The sequence below is a fragment of the Neoarius graeffei genome, chromosome 26 (genome assembly GCF_027579695.1).
Source record: "Neoarius graeffei isolate fNeoGra1 chromosome 26, fNeoGra1.pri, whole genome shotgun sequence".
Classification (NCBI taxonomy): domain Eukaryota; kingdom Metazoa; phylum Chordata; class Actinopteri; order Siluriformes; family Ariidae; genus Neoarius; species Neoarius graeffei.
The window spans coordinates 53,943,295-53,962,243 of record NC_083594.1 but is presented as its reverse complement, the minus strand read 5'-3'; the positions used below and the strand labels follow the sequence as shown (position 1 = coordinate 53,962,243).

Here is an 18,949-nt window from a genome sequence, read left to right as displayed (position 1 = left end):
GGTGTTTCTGCGTTCTGGATTTTCTGTTCAGTTCAGTTTTATTTATATTGTGCTTGAAACAATGGATCTTGTCCAAAACAGCTTTCCAGAAATCTCATGATCAGCTTTTAATTGATCCCTAACAAGCGAGACAGAGGCAACAGTGTTGAGGAAAAACTCCCCGAGACGACATGAGGAAGAAACCTTGACTCATCTGAGTGACAGTGGAGAGTGTGATTAGAAATAATTCACTGCTGCACAGAACCCAGAGTTCTTGTAGATGATTTGGTTTGCTGACAGGAAGTGTGCTGTTGTCAGTAAAGAAGCGGACGGACAGATTTTATCTCAGAAAGCGTGTTTATTTGAAAACAAGCAGGCAAACAGATCAAAAACATGACACAGAGGCGGGGTCGAGAAACGGGAAATTGTCGAGTGAGGCAAAACCAGAATATTGGCGGTAATACTCAGCAGGGTCGAGAAAACTGGACACAAAGTCAAGAACCAGAGGATCAACATGGAATCTCAGGTTTGGTAACGTGAGATACTTCGTGGTACTCTGTGTGTGTGTGTGTGTGTGTGTGTGTACTTTGTAAAGTGTGTGTTGTCAGAATCCTTATAAGAGTGTGCTGTGATTGTGTTCTAATCTGGAACAGGTGCATGGTGATTAGTCCTTGTGTTACACGCTACGCACTCAAAGCACCAACACACGCAGACATAACGATTGTGTTCATCATTTCTTCCCATTTCTCTGGCTGAACTTTCATCGTATTTTTTCTTCATCATTTCAACAGAAACTGTGAAACAGATTAAAGGAATAAAATCTCTGAACCACGGTGCTGGAGTTGTAATAATTTAATTCTGTAAAAGCACAACTGCTTGATGGAGACGTGAGCTTATCTCAGAAATATTTTAAAATCACACCACCACCATCAGATAAAAAGATGTAACTCCTTGTAAAGATGTGTTGATAAAGTGAACGAGTCAAAGTGAACTGAGATGAATTTGGTGCAGAAGAGAAGCAGCGCGTCCTGTTCAGGGTCCATCATTCAGAGGAAGCTGAAAGGAGCCACGTTTCCTCTGAGAGGAGAGTGTGTACATCACCTCTGTGTAAATCTCATCACCATCTGCAGGGGAACAACACACACACACACACACACACACTGAAGACAGCTAAACTCAGTGATCAACCACTTCTTCAAGCTTTCAGTCACCTGGGACATGATCAACACTGTCATTAACGTTCACTCATGTAAGTAGGTAAGCAAGTAAGTAAATATTAATTTCCATGAATAAATATAATTTTATGATTTTTTTTTTGCAAAAATTTCTGTTGACACACAGCTGCGTGTTTAAGCCAAGACACATCACAGACCCCAGCTGAATAAAGTTGAGCAGTGTGTAAAGGACACCAAACACCAGATGTGGACGAACGTCCTTTTTGCTTTTTGAAGGAGAAAGTCTTGATCTCTCGCATGTACATCACAAGAAAGCGAAACTTCTCTTTACATCTCACACAGAGCACAGGGTCAGCCATGACAGAACTTTACATTAGTGCATCTCAAACAATTATAATATCACAGAAAAAGTTCAATATTTTCCATCAGTTATTAAATAAAATGAAAATTTAACATATTCTCGACTCATCACATGTAAACTAAAATGTTTTGAGAATTTTTTATTTTAATTTTGATGATGATGACCTACAGGGCAAAAAGAATATTTAAAAATCTCAAAATATTAGAGTATTTCATTTAGAGTTTGAGTAAAACTATAAATCCTGTGTATCTCTCAGTCTAGTTCTGTTCACGTGACCACAATCATGGGGAAGACTGCTGACCTGACAGTTATCCAGAAGATGATCATTGACCTCCTGCAAAAGTAGGGTTAGCCACAGAAGGTCATTGCTGAAAAGGTTGGCTGGAAAAGGTGCACAAGCAACAGGGATGACCTCAGCCTTGAGAGGCTTGTCATGAAAAGTCAATTCAAGAACTTGGGAGAGCTTCACAAAGAGTGGACTGAGGTTGGTGGCAGTGCATCGAGAGCCACCACGAACAGACGTCTTCAGGAAAAGGGCTACAACTCTCACATTCCTCATATCAAGCCCCTCCTGAACCAGAGACAACGTGAGAAGCGTCTTACCAGGGCTAAAGAGAGAAAGAACTGGACTGTTGCTCAGTGGTCCAAAGTCATCTTTTCAGTAAATTTTGCATTTCATTTGGAAATCAAGGTCCAAGAGTCTGGAGGAAGAGTGGAGAGGCACAGAATCCCAGGTGTTTGAAGTCCAGTGTGAAGTTTCCACAGTATGTGATGATTTTTAGTGCCATGTCATCTGCTGGTGTTGGTCCACTGTGTTTTATCAAGTTGAAAGTCAATGCAGCATCTTCCAGGAGATTGTACAGCACTTCATGCTTCCATCTGCTGACAAGCTTTCTGGACATGCTGATTTCCTTTTCCAGCAGGACTTAGCACCTGACCACACTGCCAAAACTATGACCAAATGGTTTGCTGACCCTGATATTACTGTGCTTGACTGGCCAACCATCTCGCCTGACCCAAACTCCAGAGAGACTCTATGAGCAACTGTCAAGAGGAAGATGAGATACACCCCCCGACCCAAAAATACAGACGAGTTGAAGGTCGCTATCAAAGCAACCTGGGCTTCAATAACACCTCAGCAGTGCCACAGGCTGATCGCCTCCATGCCACGCCCCATTGCCCAACCAAGTACTGAGTGTATAACTGACCACACTTTCTAGAATTTGTACATTTCTGTATTTTTTGATTGATCTTGGGAAATGTTCTAATCATCTGAGACACTGGATTTCTGATTCTCATGAGCTATAAGACATATTCATGAAAATTAAAACAAAAAAAGGCTTGAAATATTTCCCTTTAACATGTCATGAATATATGAAAGTTTCCTTTTTTGGATTGAGATGCCCTTGTATTTACCGAGGCTCATTGGATGTGAGCTGACTTTCAGTGTTTGTTTGTAATTTAGACTTTTCGAGAGAGGAAAGAAATGAATAAACGTACCCTGATCACCTTGGGTCAAGTCCATTTTGCGTCTGTCGGGGGAAGAAATCCACAGAAACACTCAGATAAACACGGCTATGAGGCGTTTCGATCAGATAAAACCAATGATACACGATTAAGCTGAACACAGTAAATCTCTCACCTCTCAGCCGCCTGCTTCCCTGAAAAAGAAACAGAACAAACATCTTCTGTCAAGTCTGAACGATCTCCATGATCAGTTTCACACAGGACGGTGTGCAGGAGAGACACGCGGAGATGAAGTTAAAGACTTACTGATAAAGCTGCAGAGACAGACGCTCATCATTCCAGCCAGTAAAACACAGACACCGAGGACTGACGGCAGCAGCACCGACAAAGATCCTGAACACAATCGTGTAAAATTCAAGATGTTTCCGTTATTATTGGATAAAATATTGGAGAATTTGTCTGTTATCGGTCCAAAACTGAGACAGTTTCTCTGGTTAGAGCATGAAGTAAAGAATAAAACACTCTCATCATGCTGTTTTAGGAAAATTATTCACAACAGTGTGGTGTAATGGATCAGAGTCACTGTTACTACACTGAAGTTGATTATTTTCCTCTAAAAACACACCCTGAAATGTTTTATTCCTCTTCTACCACAGCAATTCACCCATACTAACAGTTCTATTCAGTAAAGAATGGCATTTCATTGGTGAAACAAGTTACTTCCTGTTATCACTGATGTTTTCATTATTAAGTATTGCAGTTTATTTATTTATTTATTTATTTATTTTTTAATTTGCTGAGGTGTGAATTCAGAAAGTGTTATGTTTGCAGATGATCAGAATAAACACAGAACAATCCGGGTTTTTAAAGACTGACGTACTTTTAGATAAATCAGGCTGATTGCTCTTGTTGGGTCGTTCACCTCTATGAAAGAACACGGAAGTTTTACAAAGATCGACAACATGAAAAAACTCGTACATGTGCTGATGGGAATGAAGCTGCACACGATAGTTCACGATCACATACCCAGCGGAGGAAATAAGTGTTCAACACGTCAACTATTTTTCGACTGAATAGTGATAGAAAATGTGTTTAATGAGCTGAAGATGATGATCCAGCATTTCATTTCAAGACTGTTTGTGTCTTTAATGAGCCAAAATTCCGCTGAACACTGAGAGAGATTCATTTCTTCATCCAGGAAGCATCTTGAAGCTGTTACTGCAAACATAGACTTCTCCACCAAGGATTAAATACCTTTAAACTAGCCTGTTCAATACGTTGATGAATGAGTAGGGGTGTACAAACTTTTAATTGGGATTATATTAACAGGAAAATCTACAGAGAGATTTACAATATCTGATAAAAACTGGAGAATGTTTTCTCCTGTAACTGAAGGATATATACGATATCATATTGCCTTGTTTGCACCATCATGTTTTTTTTTTTCGTTTCCGTTTCCGGTTGAGAGTACATCGTGCTTCTCACTAGAGCTTTTTTATTTTATTTTATTTTTTAAATTTTTTATTTGATGCTTGTTTGAGTGTTTTTGTCCGCCGGTTGTGGTGTAGCAGCTCCGGACCTAGTTTTGGGCGTCGGTTCCCTCCAGGCCTTGGTTCGCCGTGGGTGATGCCTGCGCTCCCAGCTATGGACTGCAGTGAGCTCGTTGCTCATTTTACATCATGGTTGTCCAGCGCTCTGCACTTTAACGCTTGGCGTGATGTTCCAAGCGATGTTGCTCGGTGGTGTCGTGGCGGCTGTGCAGGCGGTTTGGGACATACCAGTGCTCTGCGTGGCGGAGCTTCTCTGCTTGCTGTGTGGATCCATGGCGTGGTGTTCGAGCGATGTTGCTGACGGAGTCATGGTGGCGGTGCTGGAGATGTGGGACTTGTTTTCGTGCGCCTTTTGGTGGGACTGTGGCTGCTACACCACGGGAATTACATCCTGACCCCTACTTGGTGGACTTTTTACTTTTTTTATTGATTTATTTATTATCTTTTTTTAAATTAATTAATTTATTTATTTGTTTTCTTTCCTTGTCTATATTGTAAAGCGTCCTTGGGTTTTTTGAAAGGCGCTATATAAATTGAACTTATTATTATTATTATTTATGACACTGCACTCTGTGTGCACTGACTGTGCTGTGTGTATAATTTTATATATTGTGTCTTGTCTGTAAATATCCTGCACATCGTCTGTATTCTGTATATTATTCTATCCACAGTCACTGGATATGAGCAATCACATGCTCTGATTGGCTAATCTACTACTAGGATATCAGATCATATACCATGAGTAGAGAAAAACAAAATGGCGGAACATGTTGCTGAACCAACCGAGAATGAAATAAAAACTCTACTTGAAAACAAAACAACAAAAAATTGCTCTCAAGTATTTAAAAGAAACAGAAATAGCTGAAAGAATGGGTTTTCACCCAATAGCTCCTGTTTCACACTCCAGCCCAGACGGTGGCAGTAATGCACCTTTAAAGTGGCTTGCCAACTGCCAAAAAAAAACCTGATAGAAGAAGAAAACCCCCCAAATACAAAAACCCCACAAAATATGGAATGAAAGTAATTGATGGGAAGAACATATCTTTTTTTATTTTTCAAGTATTATTATTATTATTATTATTATTATTGCATTTTTCACAAATTACTCCTGTCATTTTGCCAGTTTGTTTACATTCTAAGCGGAAATTATTTTATTGGATGTTTTGTATAGATTTGATTTATCGAATTTGCAAAAAATAAAAATAAAAATGTTCTATTTCTCAAAATCCACTGACTGTGGATCGAATAAAACAGTTATTCCACTCAATCTCGGTGCTACGCACCTCGTCGGCTATCAGCTCACGTACGACTCGATTTCGTGGAATATCTGTTAATAGTATAGAATAGATACTATAGATTACACATTTGTTTACATTGTGTCACGTCTACATTGTCTATAGGATGCATTACATTAACATAAATGCTTAATGTTGCATATACTTGTACATTACACATACATATTGACACTCTTTTCTTCTTCTTTTTTTTCCTTTGCTCTATCACAACAGAGAGACCAAGTGCCAGAACCAAAACCCTTGTGTGTGTCAACAAACTGGGCCCATAAACATGATTCTGGTTCTGATTCTACTATAAACAGCGGGAGCTGAAGGAGTGAACTGACCTGCAGTCGGTTTCTTTCTGTCTGTGGTTGGAGTTGATGGTCCATGAGACTCTAACAAAAGGAAAAACAAATACATGTTTAAAAAGACCAAATAATTGTTTGTTGTATATCTGTAGAAAATAGAATGAATAATATAATAATACAATTGAAAATGTATAAATGATGCACATTAAATGTTGAATGATAAAAGTCTGAATTTAAATGGAACCTGCTCTCGTTTTCTCTTTAGTTGTGGACGACGTTGTTGAGGGAGAAGAAAAACCTGACAAAACAAAGAGCAAAATCTGAGATAAAAGAAATATTTAGAATTTACTGAATTATAGAAAATAAAGATGAAGGGGATTATTTTAATCCTAAAATCAACTGTTATCTAAAGTAATCGTCTCTAAGTGTGATATTTCTGTTCGATATGAATTCGTGAGTTTCAGTGAGGAGAACTGGCTGAGATCTGATGATGATGATGATGATGATGATGATGATGAGTATAATTTTGAGGAACTCTATCACGTTCAGCTCCAGGAGAGAATGATCAGATTAAAACTGATATCAATAAAACACAGATATGAATAATAAACAGTATCCTGTAACTCAGTTCATGGACTTTCTCGTGTTGATGGGAATAAAACTGCACAAAGTTCACTCGAGCAGTTTCCAGTATAAAACCACCTGAACACAGGAACTAACAAATATTTACATAAACTACACACACTGATTTTTTTTTTTTTTTTGCATTACTCCGTGAATACAAATTAAGCAGAATAAAATGAAAACCTCAGAATTATAATGTGCATTAAAACTGAGTGACTGACCAGTCGGGGAGGGTTTAGTTGTGGGCCGCTGTGATGTTTCCCGAAAGAAATCTAAAATACAAATGGATTAAAAATGAATCAGATTTATAAAGCGATGCACATCAAAGCCCAGTCTCATCTCATCTCATTATCTCTAGCCGCTTTATCCTGTTCTACAGGGTCGCAGGCGAGCTGGAGCCTATCCCAGCTGACTACGGGCGAAAGGTGGGGTTCACCCTGGACAAGTCACCAGGTCATCACAGGGCTGACACATAGACACAGACAACCATTAACACTCACACCTATGCTCAATTTAGAGTCACCAGTTAACCTAACCTGCATGTCTTTGGACTGTGGGGGAAACCGGAGCACCCGGAGGAAACCCACGCGGACAACATGCAAACTCTGCACAGAAAGGCCCTCGCTGGCCACGGGGCTCGAACCCGGACCTTCTTGCTGTGAGGCGACAGCGCTAACCACTACACCACCGTGCCACCCCAAAGCCCAGTCATGTGATTAAATATAACTTACGCATCATGTTGTATTTCTCACTCATCGGAGAGCGAGCAGTCGGGTCAGAGGTCACTGAATAATCACAGCTCACGTTACGACTCTTTACTGACTGCAGACAATTAAACACATCATTTCTGTCTGCTATAAAAACACAAACCGCCTTCCCAGAGTCTCTCTTCTGAAAGGATGTCTTTAAGAAAAACTGAGTTTTTTCTCCAGTGTAGAGATTACAGCTAAAATCAGCAGTTACTGACTCTGACCCTGGGATTTCACATGAAAATCTGAATTTATGGAGCTGATCATCATAAACGACACTTAGCTTTGGTTTCTGATCTGCAGAGAGATAAATAAATAAACAAATAAATAATTATTAAATAAATAAAATATTCATGAATGAATTAATCAATTACATCAAATACGCCATTGTGTATGTTAACTGAGTAATTATAAATGTCTATTAGAAATGTTATGATCCACACAGACAATAATACACACTCGGTGTACAACCCCAATTCCAAAAAAGTTGGGACAAAGTACAAATTGTAAATAAAAACGGAATGCGATAATTTACAAATCTCAAAAACTGATATTCTATTCACAATAGAACATAGACAACATATCAAATGTCGAAAGTGAGACATTTTAAAATTTCATGCCAAATATTGGCTCATTTGAAATTTCATTACAGCAACACATCTCAAAAAAGTTGGGACAGGGGCAATAAAAGGCTGGAAAAGTTAAAGGTACAAAAAAGGAACAGCTGGAGGACCAAATTGCAACTCATTAGGTCAATTGGCAAAAGGTCATTAACATGACTGGGTATAAAAAGAGCATCTCGGAGTGGCAGCGGCTCTCAGAAGTACAGATGGGAAGAGGATCACCAATCCCCCTAATTCTGCGCCGACAAATAGTGAAGCAATATCAGAAAGGAGTTCGACAGTGTAAAATTGCAAAGAGTTTGAACATATCATCATCTACAGTGCATAATATCATCAAAAGATTCAGAGAATCTGGAAGAATCTCTGTGCGTAAGGGTCAAGGCCGGAAAACCATACTGGGCGCCCGTGATCTTCGGGCCCTTAGACGGCACTGCATCACATACAGGCATGCTTCTGTATTGGAAATCACAAAATGGGCTCAGGAATATTTCCAGAGAACATTATCTGTGAACACAATTCACCGTGCCATCCGCTGTCGCCAGCAAAAACTCTATAGTTCAAAGAAGAAGCCGTATCTAAACATGATCCAGAAGCGCAGACGTCTTCTCTGGGCCAAGGCTCATTTAAAATGGACTGTGGCAAAGTGGAAAACTGTTCTGTGGTCAGACGAATCAAAATTTGAAGTTCTTTATGGAAATCAGGGACGCCGTGTCATTCGGACTAAAGAGGAGAAGGACGACCCGAGTTGTTATCAGCGCTCAGTTCAGAAGTCTGCATCTCTGATGGTATGGGGTTGCATTAGTGCGTGTGGCATGGGCAGCTTACACATCTGGAAAGACACCATCAATGCTGAAAGGTATATCCAGGTTCTAGAGCAACATATGCTCCCATCCAGACGACGTCTCTTTCAGGGAAGACCTTGCATTTTCCAACATGACAATGCCAAACCACATACTGCATCAATTACAGCATCATGGCTGCGTAGAAGAAGGGTCCGGGTACTGAACTGGCCAGCCTGCAGTCCAGATCTTTCACCCATAGAAAACATTTGGCGCATCATAAAACAGAAGATACGACAAAAAAAGACCTAAGACAGTTGAGCAACTAGAATCCTACATTAGACAAGAATGGGTTAACATTCCTATCCCTAAACTTGAGCAACTTGTCTCCTCAGTCCCCAGACGTTTACAGACTGTTGTAAAGAGAAAAGGGGATGTCTCACAGTGGGAAACATGGCCTTGTCCCAACTTTTTTGAGATGTGTTGTTGTCATGAAATTTAAAATCACCTAATTTTTCTCTTTAAATGATACATTTTCTCAATTTAAACATTTGATATGTCATCTATGTTCTATTCTGAATAAAATATGGAATTTTGAAACTTCCACATGATTGCATTCCGTTTTTATTTACAATTTGTATTTTGTCCCAACTGTTTTGGAATTGGGGTTGTAATGTTGATCTTCCTCAGCACTGTGACTGGAGCTGGGCGAGAGTGAGGAGAAGGAGAACGAACAGAGTTATCCAACACATAGAAACAAATAATCCGAAGTGTTCCAGGAGAGCTGCGTCCTGTCCACCTGATCAGATCAGAACCAGCGACTGAGAGCCGACATGATGGAGATGGAGAGGGTTTAATATTTGTGTCGTCTCCCTCTGGGTAGAAAGAACACCGAGATACTTTAACATTGTGTGGAACAGAACAGTGAAGCTCCACTGATCCTCTCTCTGTGAGAACTTCAGGAGACACGAGCAGCTGAGGAACATCTACAATGATAAACAAAACACACCGTGTCATTAATACACACACTGAACATCAAACTGAATGTCACTGCTTGAAATCTCTTAAATTATTTTTATAACATCTCTTAGAACAAATCCCTCAAATCCCAGCACCATAATAACGACTCACTTTGAGAGCGAATGTCCAGAATCAGATGGAAGAAGAACAGGAGGACGAGCGCCGCCATTTCACAGCCACTGGACGAAGTGAAATCATCGAGACGCTCATCTGAAAAGAAGAGAATCAGGAAGCAGAACATTTAAGCCACAGGAAAACCACGAACACTCGAGTGTTTATCAGAATACACACCTCTAAACTGTGCTCAGGCTCACACACTCACTTCTGAGCAGCTTTACACAGAACTCAACAAGAACTTTTAGATACATGATCCCATTACTCTCAATTCTGAAAATTTGTAAAAATGTTCATCCTTCAGGAAAACGTTGAAGTTGAGAACTTGTTTTATCCACGACTGGGATCCAACACTTCATTCATTCATTCTCATCCACTGCTGGTTCTTGTGTATCTTGTCTTTGTGCTTCGTCTCCTCGTTGTTCTGAGGATGAAACTGACTGCAGTCTTCTGTCCATGGATCTCAATCTTCTCACAGCTCACCTTCATCTATGGACCAAGTAATAACCAATAAACACAAAGGTTCTTCAGGGTATTAAACGTGTCATAGCTCAGCTCAGGAAAGAGGTGTTTTTGTGAAGATAATCATCAAACTCCTTCCAAAATGTCACTGATTTTTGTACAATCCAGTTTGCTGTCTCCTCTGATGATGTCACTAACACTGCTGTAGTCATGGTTTCAGACGAGGAAGTGGAGTTTTACATGACAAAACACATATGAGTGGAGTGAGACACACAGTGAGACGTCCCAGGGTGATTATTGGAAATATTGGCTCCCTGGGAACACTGCTCGACCAGTCAGATTAGTGGACTGGAGTTAATGGTTGGATTAATCTTTTATGATTCTCTCTCTCTCTGTATATATATATATATATATATATATATATATATATATATATATATATATATATATATATATATATATATATATATATATATAATGGACACACCCTGAAACTAAGAATTTCATTGTGCAAGTGGACATGTCCTTACTGTGCATATGAGAATAAACACTTTGAACTTTGAACTTGAAAAATAAGATGCTGAAGCTCACCCCCTCCATGTAATGTCATCTCGTCTCGTCTCGTCTTCTTCCGCTTATCCGGGACCGGGTCGCGGAGGCAGCAGTCTGAGCATGGAAGCCCAAACTTCCCTTTCCCCAGACACCTCGGCCAGCTCCTCGGGAAGAACACCGAGGCGTTCCCAGGCCAGCCGAGAGATATAGTCCCTCCAGCGTGTCCTGGGTCTTCCCCGGGGCCTCCTCCCGGGGGGACATGCCTGGAACACCTCCCCAGGGAGGCGTCCAGGAGGCATCCGAAAAAGATGCCCGAGCCACCTCAGCTGGTTCCTCTCGATGTGGAGGAGCAGCGGCTCTACTCCGAGCTCCTCCCGAGTGACTGTGCTTCTCACCCTATCTCTAAGGGAGCGCCCAGCCACCCTGCGAAGGAAACTCATTTCAGCCGCTTGTATCCGCGATCTTGTTCTTTCTGTCATTACCCAAAGCTCATGACCATAGGTGAGAGTCAGAACGTAGATCGACCGGTAAATTGAGAGCTTCGCCTTTTGGCTCAGCTCCTTCTTCACCACGATGGACCGGTAAAGCGACCGCATCACTGCGGAGGCTGCACCGATCCGCCTGTCGATCTCACGCTCCATCCTTCCCTCACTCGTGAACAAGATCCCGAGATACTTAAACTCCTCCACTTGAGGCAGGACTTCTCCACCAACCTGGAGAGGGCAAGCCACCCTTTTCCGGTCGAGAACCATGGCCTCGGACTTGGAGGTGCTGATTCTCATCCCAGCCGCTTCACACTCGACTGCAAACTGCCCCAGTGCATGCTGAAGGTCCTGGTTTGAAGAAGCCAACAGGACAACATCATCCGCAAAAAGCAGAGATGAAATCCTGTGGTTCCCAAACAGGATTCCTTCCGGCCCCTGGCTGCGCCTAGAAATTCTGTCCACAAAAATTATGAACAGAACTTGTGACAAAGGGCAGCCCTGCCGGAGTCCAACATGCACTGGGAACAGGTCTGACTTACTGCCGGCAATGCGAACCAGACTCCTGCTCCGTTCGTACAGGGACCGGACAGCCCTTAGCAAAGAGCCCCGAACCCCATACTCCCGAAGCACCCCCCACAGAATACCATGGGGGACACGGTCGAATGCCTTCTCCAGATCCACAAAGCACATGTGGACTGGTTGGGCAAACTCCCATGAACCCTCGAGCACCCTATGAAGGGTATAGAGCTGGTCCAGTGTTCCGCGACCAGGACGAAAACTGCATTGTTCCTCCTGGATCCGAGGTTCGACTATTGGTCGAATTCTCCTCTCCAGTACCCTGGAGTAAACTTTCCCTGGGAGGCTGAGAAGTGTGATTCCCCTATAATTGGAGCACACTCTCCGGTCCCCTTTCTTAAAAAGAGGGATCACCACCCCAGTCTGCCACTCCAGAGGCACTGTCCCCGACTGCCACGTGATGTTGCAGAGGTGTGTCAACCAAGACAGCCCCACAACATCCAGAGACTTGAGATACTCAGGGCAGAACTCATCCACCCCCGGTGCCTTGCCACCGAGGAGCTTGCAAACCACCTCAGTGACTTCGGCTTGGGTAATGGACGAGTCCACCTCCGAGTCATCAGCCTCAGTCTCCTCAGTGGAAGACATGACGGTGGGATTGAGGAGATCCTCAAAGTATTCCTTCCACCGCCCGACAATGTCCCCAGTCGAGGTCAACAGCTCCCCACCCGCACTGTAAACAGTGTTGGCAGAGTACTGCTTCCCCCTCCTGAGGCGCCGGATGGTTTGCCAGAATTTCTTCGAGGCCGACCGATAGTCCTTCTCCATGGCCTCCCCGAACTCCTCCCAGTTCCGAGTTTTTGCCTCCGCAACTGCCCAAGCTGCAGCACGCCTGGCCTGCCGATACCCGTCGGCTGCCTCAGGAGTCCCGGAGGTCAACATGGCCTGATAGGACTCCTTCTTCAGCTTGACGGCATCCCTTACTTCCGGTGTCCACCACCGGGTTCGGGGATTGCCGCCACAACAGGCACCGGAGACCTTGCGGCCACAGCTCCGAACAGCTGCGTCCACAATGGAGGTAGAGAACATGGTCCACTCAGATGCAATGTCCCCCGCCTCCCTCGGAAGCTGGGAAAAGCTCTCCCGGAGGTGGGAGTTAAAGACCTCCCCAACAGAGTGCTCGGCCAGACGTTCCCAGCAGACCCTCACCATACGTTTGGGCCTGCCAGGTCTGTCCAGCTTCCTCCTCCGCCAGCGGATCCAACTCACCACCAGGTGGTGATCAGTTGACAGCTCAGCCCCTCTCTTCACCCGAGTGTCCAAGACATAGGGTCGGAGATCAGATGAAATGACTACAAAGTCGATCATCGACCTCCGACCTAAGGTGTCCTGGTGCCACGTGCACTTATGGACACCCCTATGCTCGAACATGGTGTTCATTATGGACAAACTGTGACTAGCACAGAAGACCAATAACAAAACACCACTCGGGTTCAGATCGGGGAGGCCGTTCCTCCCAACCACGCCCCTCCAGGTGTCACTGTCATCGCCCACGTGAGCATTGAAGTCCCCCAGTAGCACAATGGAGTCCCCAGTCTGAGCACCCCTCAGTACCTCTCCCAGGGACTCCAAGAAAGCTGGATACTCTATACTGCTATTTGGCCCGTAGGCACAAACAACAGCAAGAACCCTCTCCCCAATCCGAAGGCGCAGAGAGGCGACCCTCTCATTCACTGGGGTAAACTCCAACACATGGCGGCTGAGCTGGGGAGCTATAAGCAAGCCCACACCAGCCCGCCGCCGCTCACCACGGGCGACTCCAGAGAAGTGGAAAGTCCAGCCCCTCTCGAGGAGCTGGGTTCCAGAGCCCAAGCTGTGCGTGGAGGTGAGCCCGACTATCTCTAGCCGGTACCTCTCAACCTCCCGCACAATCTCAGGCTCTTTCCCCCCCAGCGAAGTGACATTCCATGTCCCAACAGCCAGCCGCTGTGTCCGGGGATCAGGTCGTCGAGGCCCCTGCCTTCGACTGCCACCCAATCCACACTGCACCAAACCCCTACTGCTACCTCTGTGGGTGGTGAACCCACAGGAGGTCAGGCCCACGTCACCTCTTCGGGCTGAGCCTGGCCGGGCCCCATGGGCAAAGGCCCGGCCACCAAGCGCTCGCATACGAGCCCCAACCCCGGGCCTGGCTCCAGGGTGGGGCCCCGGCTGCGTCCTACCGGGCGACGTCACGGTCCTGGATTTTTTCTCCATAGGGAGTTTTTGGTGAACTGCTCTTGGTCTGGCCTGTCACCTAGGACCTGTCTGCCTTGGGAAACCCTAACAGGGGCATAATGCCCCCGACAACATAGCTCCTAGGATCATTCAAGCACACAAACCCCTCCACCACAATAAGGTGGCAGTTCTAGGAGGGGTGTAATGTCATTATTATTTTTATTATTATTATATACAAACATTTTCACCTGTAATCATGATTGCCACATGACCAATAGGACCACATTGCAAATAAGCAATTTTGATTTCATGTGTTATCCTGGTTTTTAACTGTCATATTTATATGTATAGTGTTTGTATGATTATTATTTACTGAATAAACAAATTAAAAAATTATTATGCAAACTTTATGCAAATCATCTTCATCTCCTCAATGTTCTTTCATGTTGTGAGTAAATGAAACATTCTGAGATAAATTCGAGGCAAAATGACCGGTAGTGGTGCAGCGTGCAACATGGATCTCAAAATGACGCTGATTTTTATGTTTTCAGCCTTGAAATAAAATGTAGCACATAATTTTTAGTCTTATAATGTCAGATAATTAAGATCTGAAACATGCCCATGAGGGATGGTGAGAGTGTGAACACCTGGCAGTAGAAAGGGAATAAAAGTCAGTGGTTGTTGTGTGCTGTGGTGTTTCTGCGTTCTGGATTTTCTGTTCAGTTTTATTTATACTGTGCTTGAAATGGATCTTGTTGCAAACCACTTTTCCAGAAATCTGATGATCAGCTTTTAATTGATTCCTAATGAGCGAGACAGAGGCAACAGTGTTGAGGAAAAACTCCCCGAGACGACATGAGGAAGAAACCTTGACTCATCTGAGTGACAGTGGAGAGTGTGATTAGAAATAATTCACTGCTGCACAGAACCCAGAGTTCTTGTAGATGATTTGGTTTGCTGACAGGAAGTGTGCTGTTGTCAGTAAAGAAGCGGACGGACAGATTTTATCTCACTCGATGCTGCAGATGAAACTTGAGGTTCAATTCACATTGTGTGTAAAGTTAAAGGTTTCTCACAGCAACATAATGTTCAGATTAAAATAAAACTTGTTTTTAAACTTTTTTGTCTGCATTTTAACATTTTTTTAACCTGAATGGAAGAAAAAAATGTTCTGAGCTTTAAAAAGTATAAAATACAACAATTATTCTTCAGTGAGAAAAATGACTCAACTGTCTTGAATGTTACTTTTTGAAAAGTTTTTTTTTTTTTTTTTCAGATTTCTGTCATCTTCCTGGAAGTTGAAATAACAGTGAGACGCTTTAACACTGACTGGAACACCATGCTGAAGTCCTGCTGCTGCTTGGTCTGGGACCAACAGCTGGAGCTGATGAACATCTCCAACCATCAACCCAACAGGAGGATGAGCAGAGCCACGGCACAGCCACTGGATGAAGGGAAATCACAGAAATGTCTTTTTTTTAAAGTAACAGGATCAGGAAGCAGATTGGATGAGTTTTATATAAATAAAATTTGGTTGTTGCTTGTTGTTGTTTTTTCTTGAATCCAAGGAGTTAAATTCACTTCACATGATCACTGTGCCCAGGCGGCACGGTGGTGTTGTGGTTAGCGCTGTTGCCTCACAGCAAGAAGGTTCTGGGTTCGAGCCCCGTGGCCGGCGAGGGCCTTTCTGTGCGGAGTTTGCATATTGTCCGTGTGGGTTTGCTCCGGTTTCATCCAAAGGCATGCAGGTTAGGTTAGGTTAACTGGTGACTCTAAATCAGTGGTTTTCAAAGCTTTGATAGGTGAGGGCCAATTTAAGGACCCAACATTGAACTGAGGGCCGCCAAAGGGGCGGGGGAAGAAAAAAATCCCATTTGTAATCATTTTAATGACCAGGTTGCAACTCAGTTTACATTTATTGCAATAAAGACATTTTAATTCAAAACTGAGGCTAAACCTGGCAAAACTTGTGAAAATCTTGAGAAAAATTGCACTGCACACAAAATCCCTGGGGTTCTCTACCCTCAACAGACAAATTTGGGATAACTGTTTGCAGTCCATTTCAAGTACAAACTTATTTAGAACAAACAGTCTTAGTGTGCCTTGCTTCTTATCAGCATAGGCCATAGGTTCCCAAAGTGCGGCCCGCGGGCCAATGGCGGCCCACGGAAACATTTCTGGCGGCCCGCGATAACATCTGATAATATCTATAAAACTGTTAAAATTGTACATTGCTTTGAAAGAATGAATCTCCGTTCAGTGGTGTTTAGCGGCATCTATAGGCACAAGCGGTAATTACAAGTGTGGTCCGACCGATCGCACTTGACCTCACTCCCCGAAGGCCATCAATGGTCGCGTGAACAGGGATGCAAACACAACCATGGTCAAAAAAGAGTGAGATAGCGCGGCGACGCGGACCACCACCACACACACACAAAATATCAGTCAGACAACAGTTTCAACAGAACATTTATTAATTAGAGTAGAGTGGGGGGAAAAGCCCCCCTTAAGGAAAATTCAGTTTTTCTCCAAGTTGAAATGAACCATGTGTTTAGTTTTAATCATAGTTTTTGACAACAGTGACATGAACAATAATGCCACCTAAAGTTTGCCTAAAGTTAATACTTTTTTTTTTTTTTTTTTTAACGAAAACAAACATTGTGCCAAGGGGGCCTTTTACCTCCCCCAGTGGGGTAAAAGGCCCCCTGAGGTGGGGCAATAGGCCCCCTCACTCAAAAAAAGCTGTTTGGATAGCAAAAGTGTTTACTTAAGCCTATAATGTGAAAGAAACAAGAAAATATCCCTGAATTAATGAATAGATGCATTATTTTATTATATTTCGCATTTAAATTTCAATATAATTTTGTGTGGATTGAACATGAATTAACAAAGAACAAGCTATTCATTAATTCAGGGATATTTTCTTTCTTTCTTTCTTTCTTTCTTTCTTTCTTTCTTTCTTTCTTTCTTTCTTTTTTTTGAGTGAGGGGGCCTATTGCCCCACCTCTTGCTCTCTGAGAAAGTGGTCAACAACGGAGGTGAGAAACTAGTCAGATACCACTGTATAATACACCAAGAAGCCCTCGCTGCTCAGACGCTTGAAATGAAACATGTCATGGACATAGTTGTGAAGACAGTTAATTTTCTGAAGTCCAGAGGTCTGAATCACCGCCAATTTAAGACTTTTTTGGCGCAGTCAGAGGCAGATTTCGGGGACGTCATATACTTCACTGCCGTCAGGTGGCTGAGCAGAGGTGCCACACTGAAACGTTTTTTTAACTTGAGAAAAGAAATGAAAGAGTTCATGGAGTCAAAAGGACAATATGTGACAGAGTTAAGTGACACTAAATGGCTCTGTGACCTAGCATTCCTTGCTGACATGAATAATTGTCTCAGCGATATGCTGCTCTGGCCTCTGAGCTCTCCTGCAGGTCGATGATCTCAAACTGCATTTCTGCAGGCTCTTCCTCAGGCACACATGAGAAAGGATTTTGGAAAAGGTTGAATGCCTTCTCGTGGTCCTTGAAGTCGGAGAAGTGGTGGTCGAATTCCTCTCGGAGTTTTTTTTATGTGGTTATGGTTCTTTTCTGAACGCAGGTGACATAAAACTTGGCTCCCATCTGTGTCTGTGTCATCTACAAGCAACTTACAGGCAGGAAAATGAGTGAGATCTCCAGTGGCGGCTGGCTCATAGGGGGCGCTCGGGCGCCGCCCTCCCACATGTGGAGGGGAAAAAAATATAAAATATATCGATATATATTTTTACAAATTTTATTATCAATATCAGTTTTACTTGATAGTGTGTGCCTACATGCGATCTGAACTATTTAAACAACATTTCCACCAACTGACTCTCATTCAATGGTGAATTTCCACCGACAGACGCGTATCATTTCTCTTCTTGGGCGCTCAGCAAAGCGCCCCAGAAGTGCAGCGGAATAGCCAATCGTGTATGGTTGCTCGGGAAAAATCATAAATATTTGGCCAATCAGCATCGCCGAAGGGCGGCACGGTGGTGTAGTGGTTAGCGCTGTCGCCTCACAGCAAGAAGGTCCGGGTTCGAGCCCCGTGGCCGGCGAGGGCCTTTCTGTGCGGAGTTTGCATGTTCTCCCCGTGTCCGTGTGGGTTTCCTCCGGGTACTCCGGTTTCCCCCACAGTCCAAAGACATGCAGGTTAGGTTAACTGGTGACTCTAAATTGAGCGTAGGTGTGAATGTGAGTGTGAATGGTTGTCTGTGTCTATGTGTCAGCCCTGTGATGACCTGGCGACTTGTCCAGGGTGTACCCCGCCTTTCGCCCGTAGTCAGCTGGGATAGGCTCCAGCTTGCCTGTGACCCTGTAGAACAGGATAAAGCGGCTACAGATAATGAGATGAGATGAGCATCGCCGAATTTAATGGTTTTGGGGCACTGGAAATTTCGCCCCTGCTACAGAAAATGCATCTCTCTCTCTGATGTTCAAAACTAGACTTTTGGTTCATATTGGACAATAATTACACATCTTTCTTGTCATAGTTTGTATTCACAACAAGAGTGTCAACACTGTGTTTCGCTCCCCCTCTCTCTCTCGTTTCACAGAAATACACCTAGCTCAGAACACACACACACACCTCATTTCATAGTCACTCTCTCACACAGAAATCTTACACTCACCTTAGAATCAGACACACACACACACCACCTCACTCAGTCC

General features: G+C 43.4%; 1 protein-coding gene across 3 annotated transcripts; it reads right to left on the bottom strand.

Annotated features, from left to right (window-relative positions):
• Window positions 1-317: 317 nt before the first annotated feature.
• On the bottom strand, window positions 318-10,648 carry LOC132873979 (uncharacterized). 3 transcript variants are annotated; one of them, XM_060909821.1, is made up of 10 exons: window positions 10,235-10,648; window positions 10,024-10,122; window positions 9,525-9,878; window positions 6,963-7,013; window positions 6,362-6,415; window positions 6,154-6,204; window positions 3,289-3,375; window positions 3,158-3,176; window positions 3,025-3,047; window positions 318-1,103 (listed from the first exon to the last, which is right to left on the bottom strand). In XM_060909821.1, the coding sequence occupies exons 1-10, from the start codon at window positions 10,278-10,280 to the stop codon at window positions 1,012-1,014; spliced, it is 876 nt and encodes a 291-aa protein (XP_060765804.1). In that variant the 5' UTR covers window positions 10,281-10,648; the 3' UTR covers window positions 318-1,011. The 3 variants fall into 3 exon arrangements, with proteins under 3 accessions (XP_060765804.1, XP_060765803.1, XP_060765806.1); XM_060909820.1 differs by having other exon boundaries at window positions 3,016-3,047; window positions 10,235-10,642; XM_060909823.1 differs by lacking the exon at window positions 10,235-10,648 and adding an exon at window positions 10,204-10,219 and having other exon boundaries at window positions 3,016-3,047.
• Between the last annotated feature and the right edge of the window lie 8,301 nt (window positions 10,649-18,949).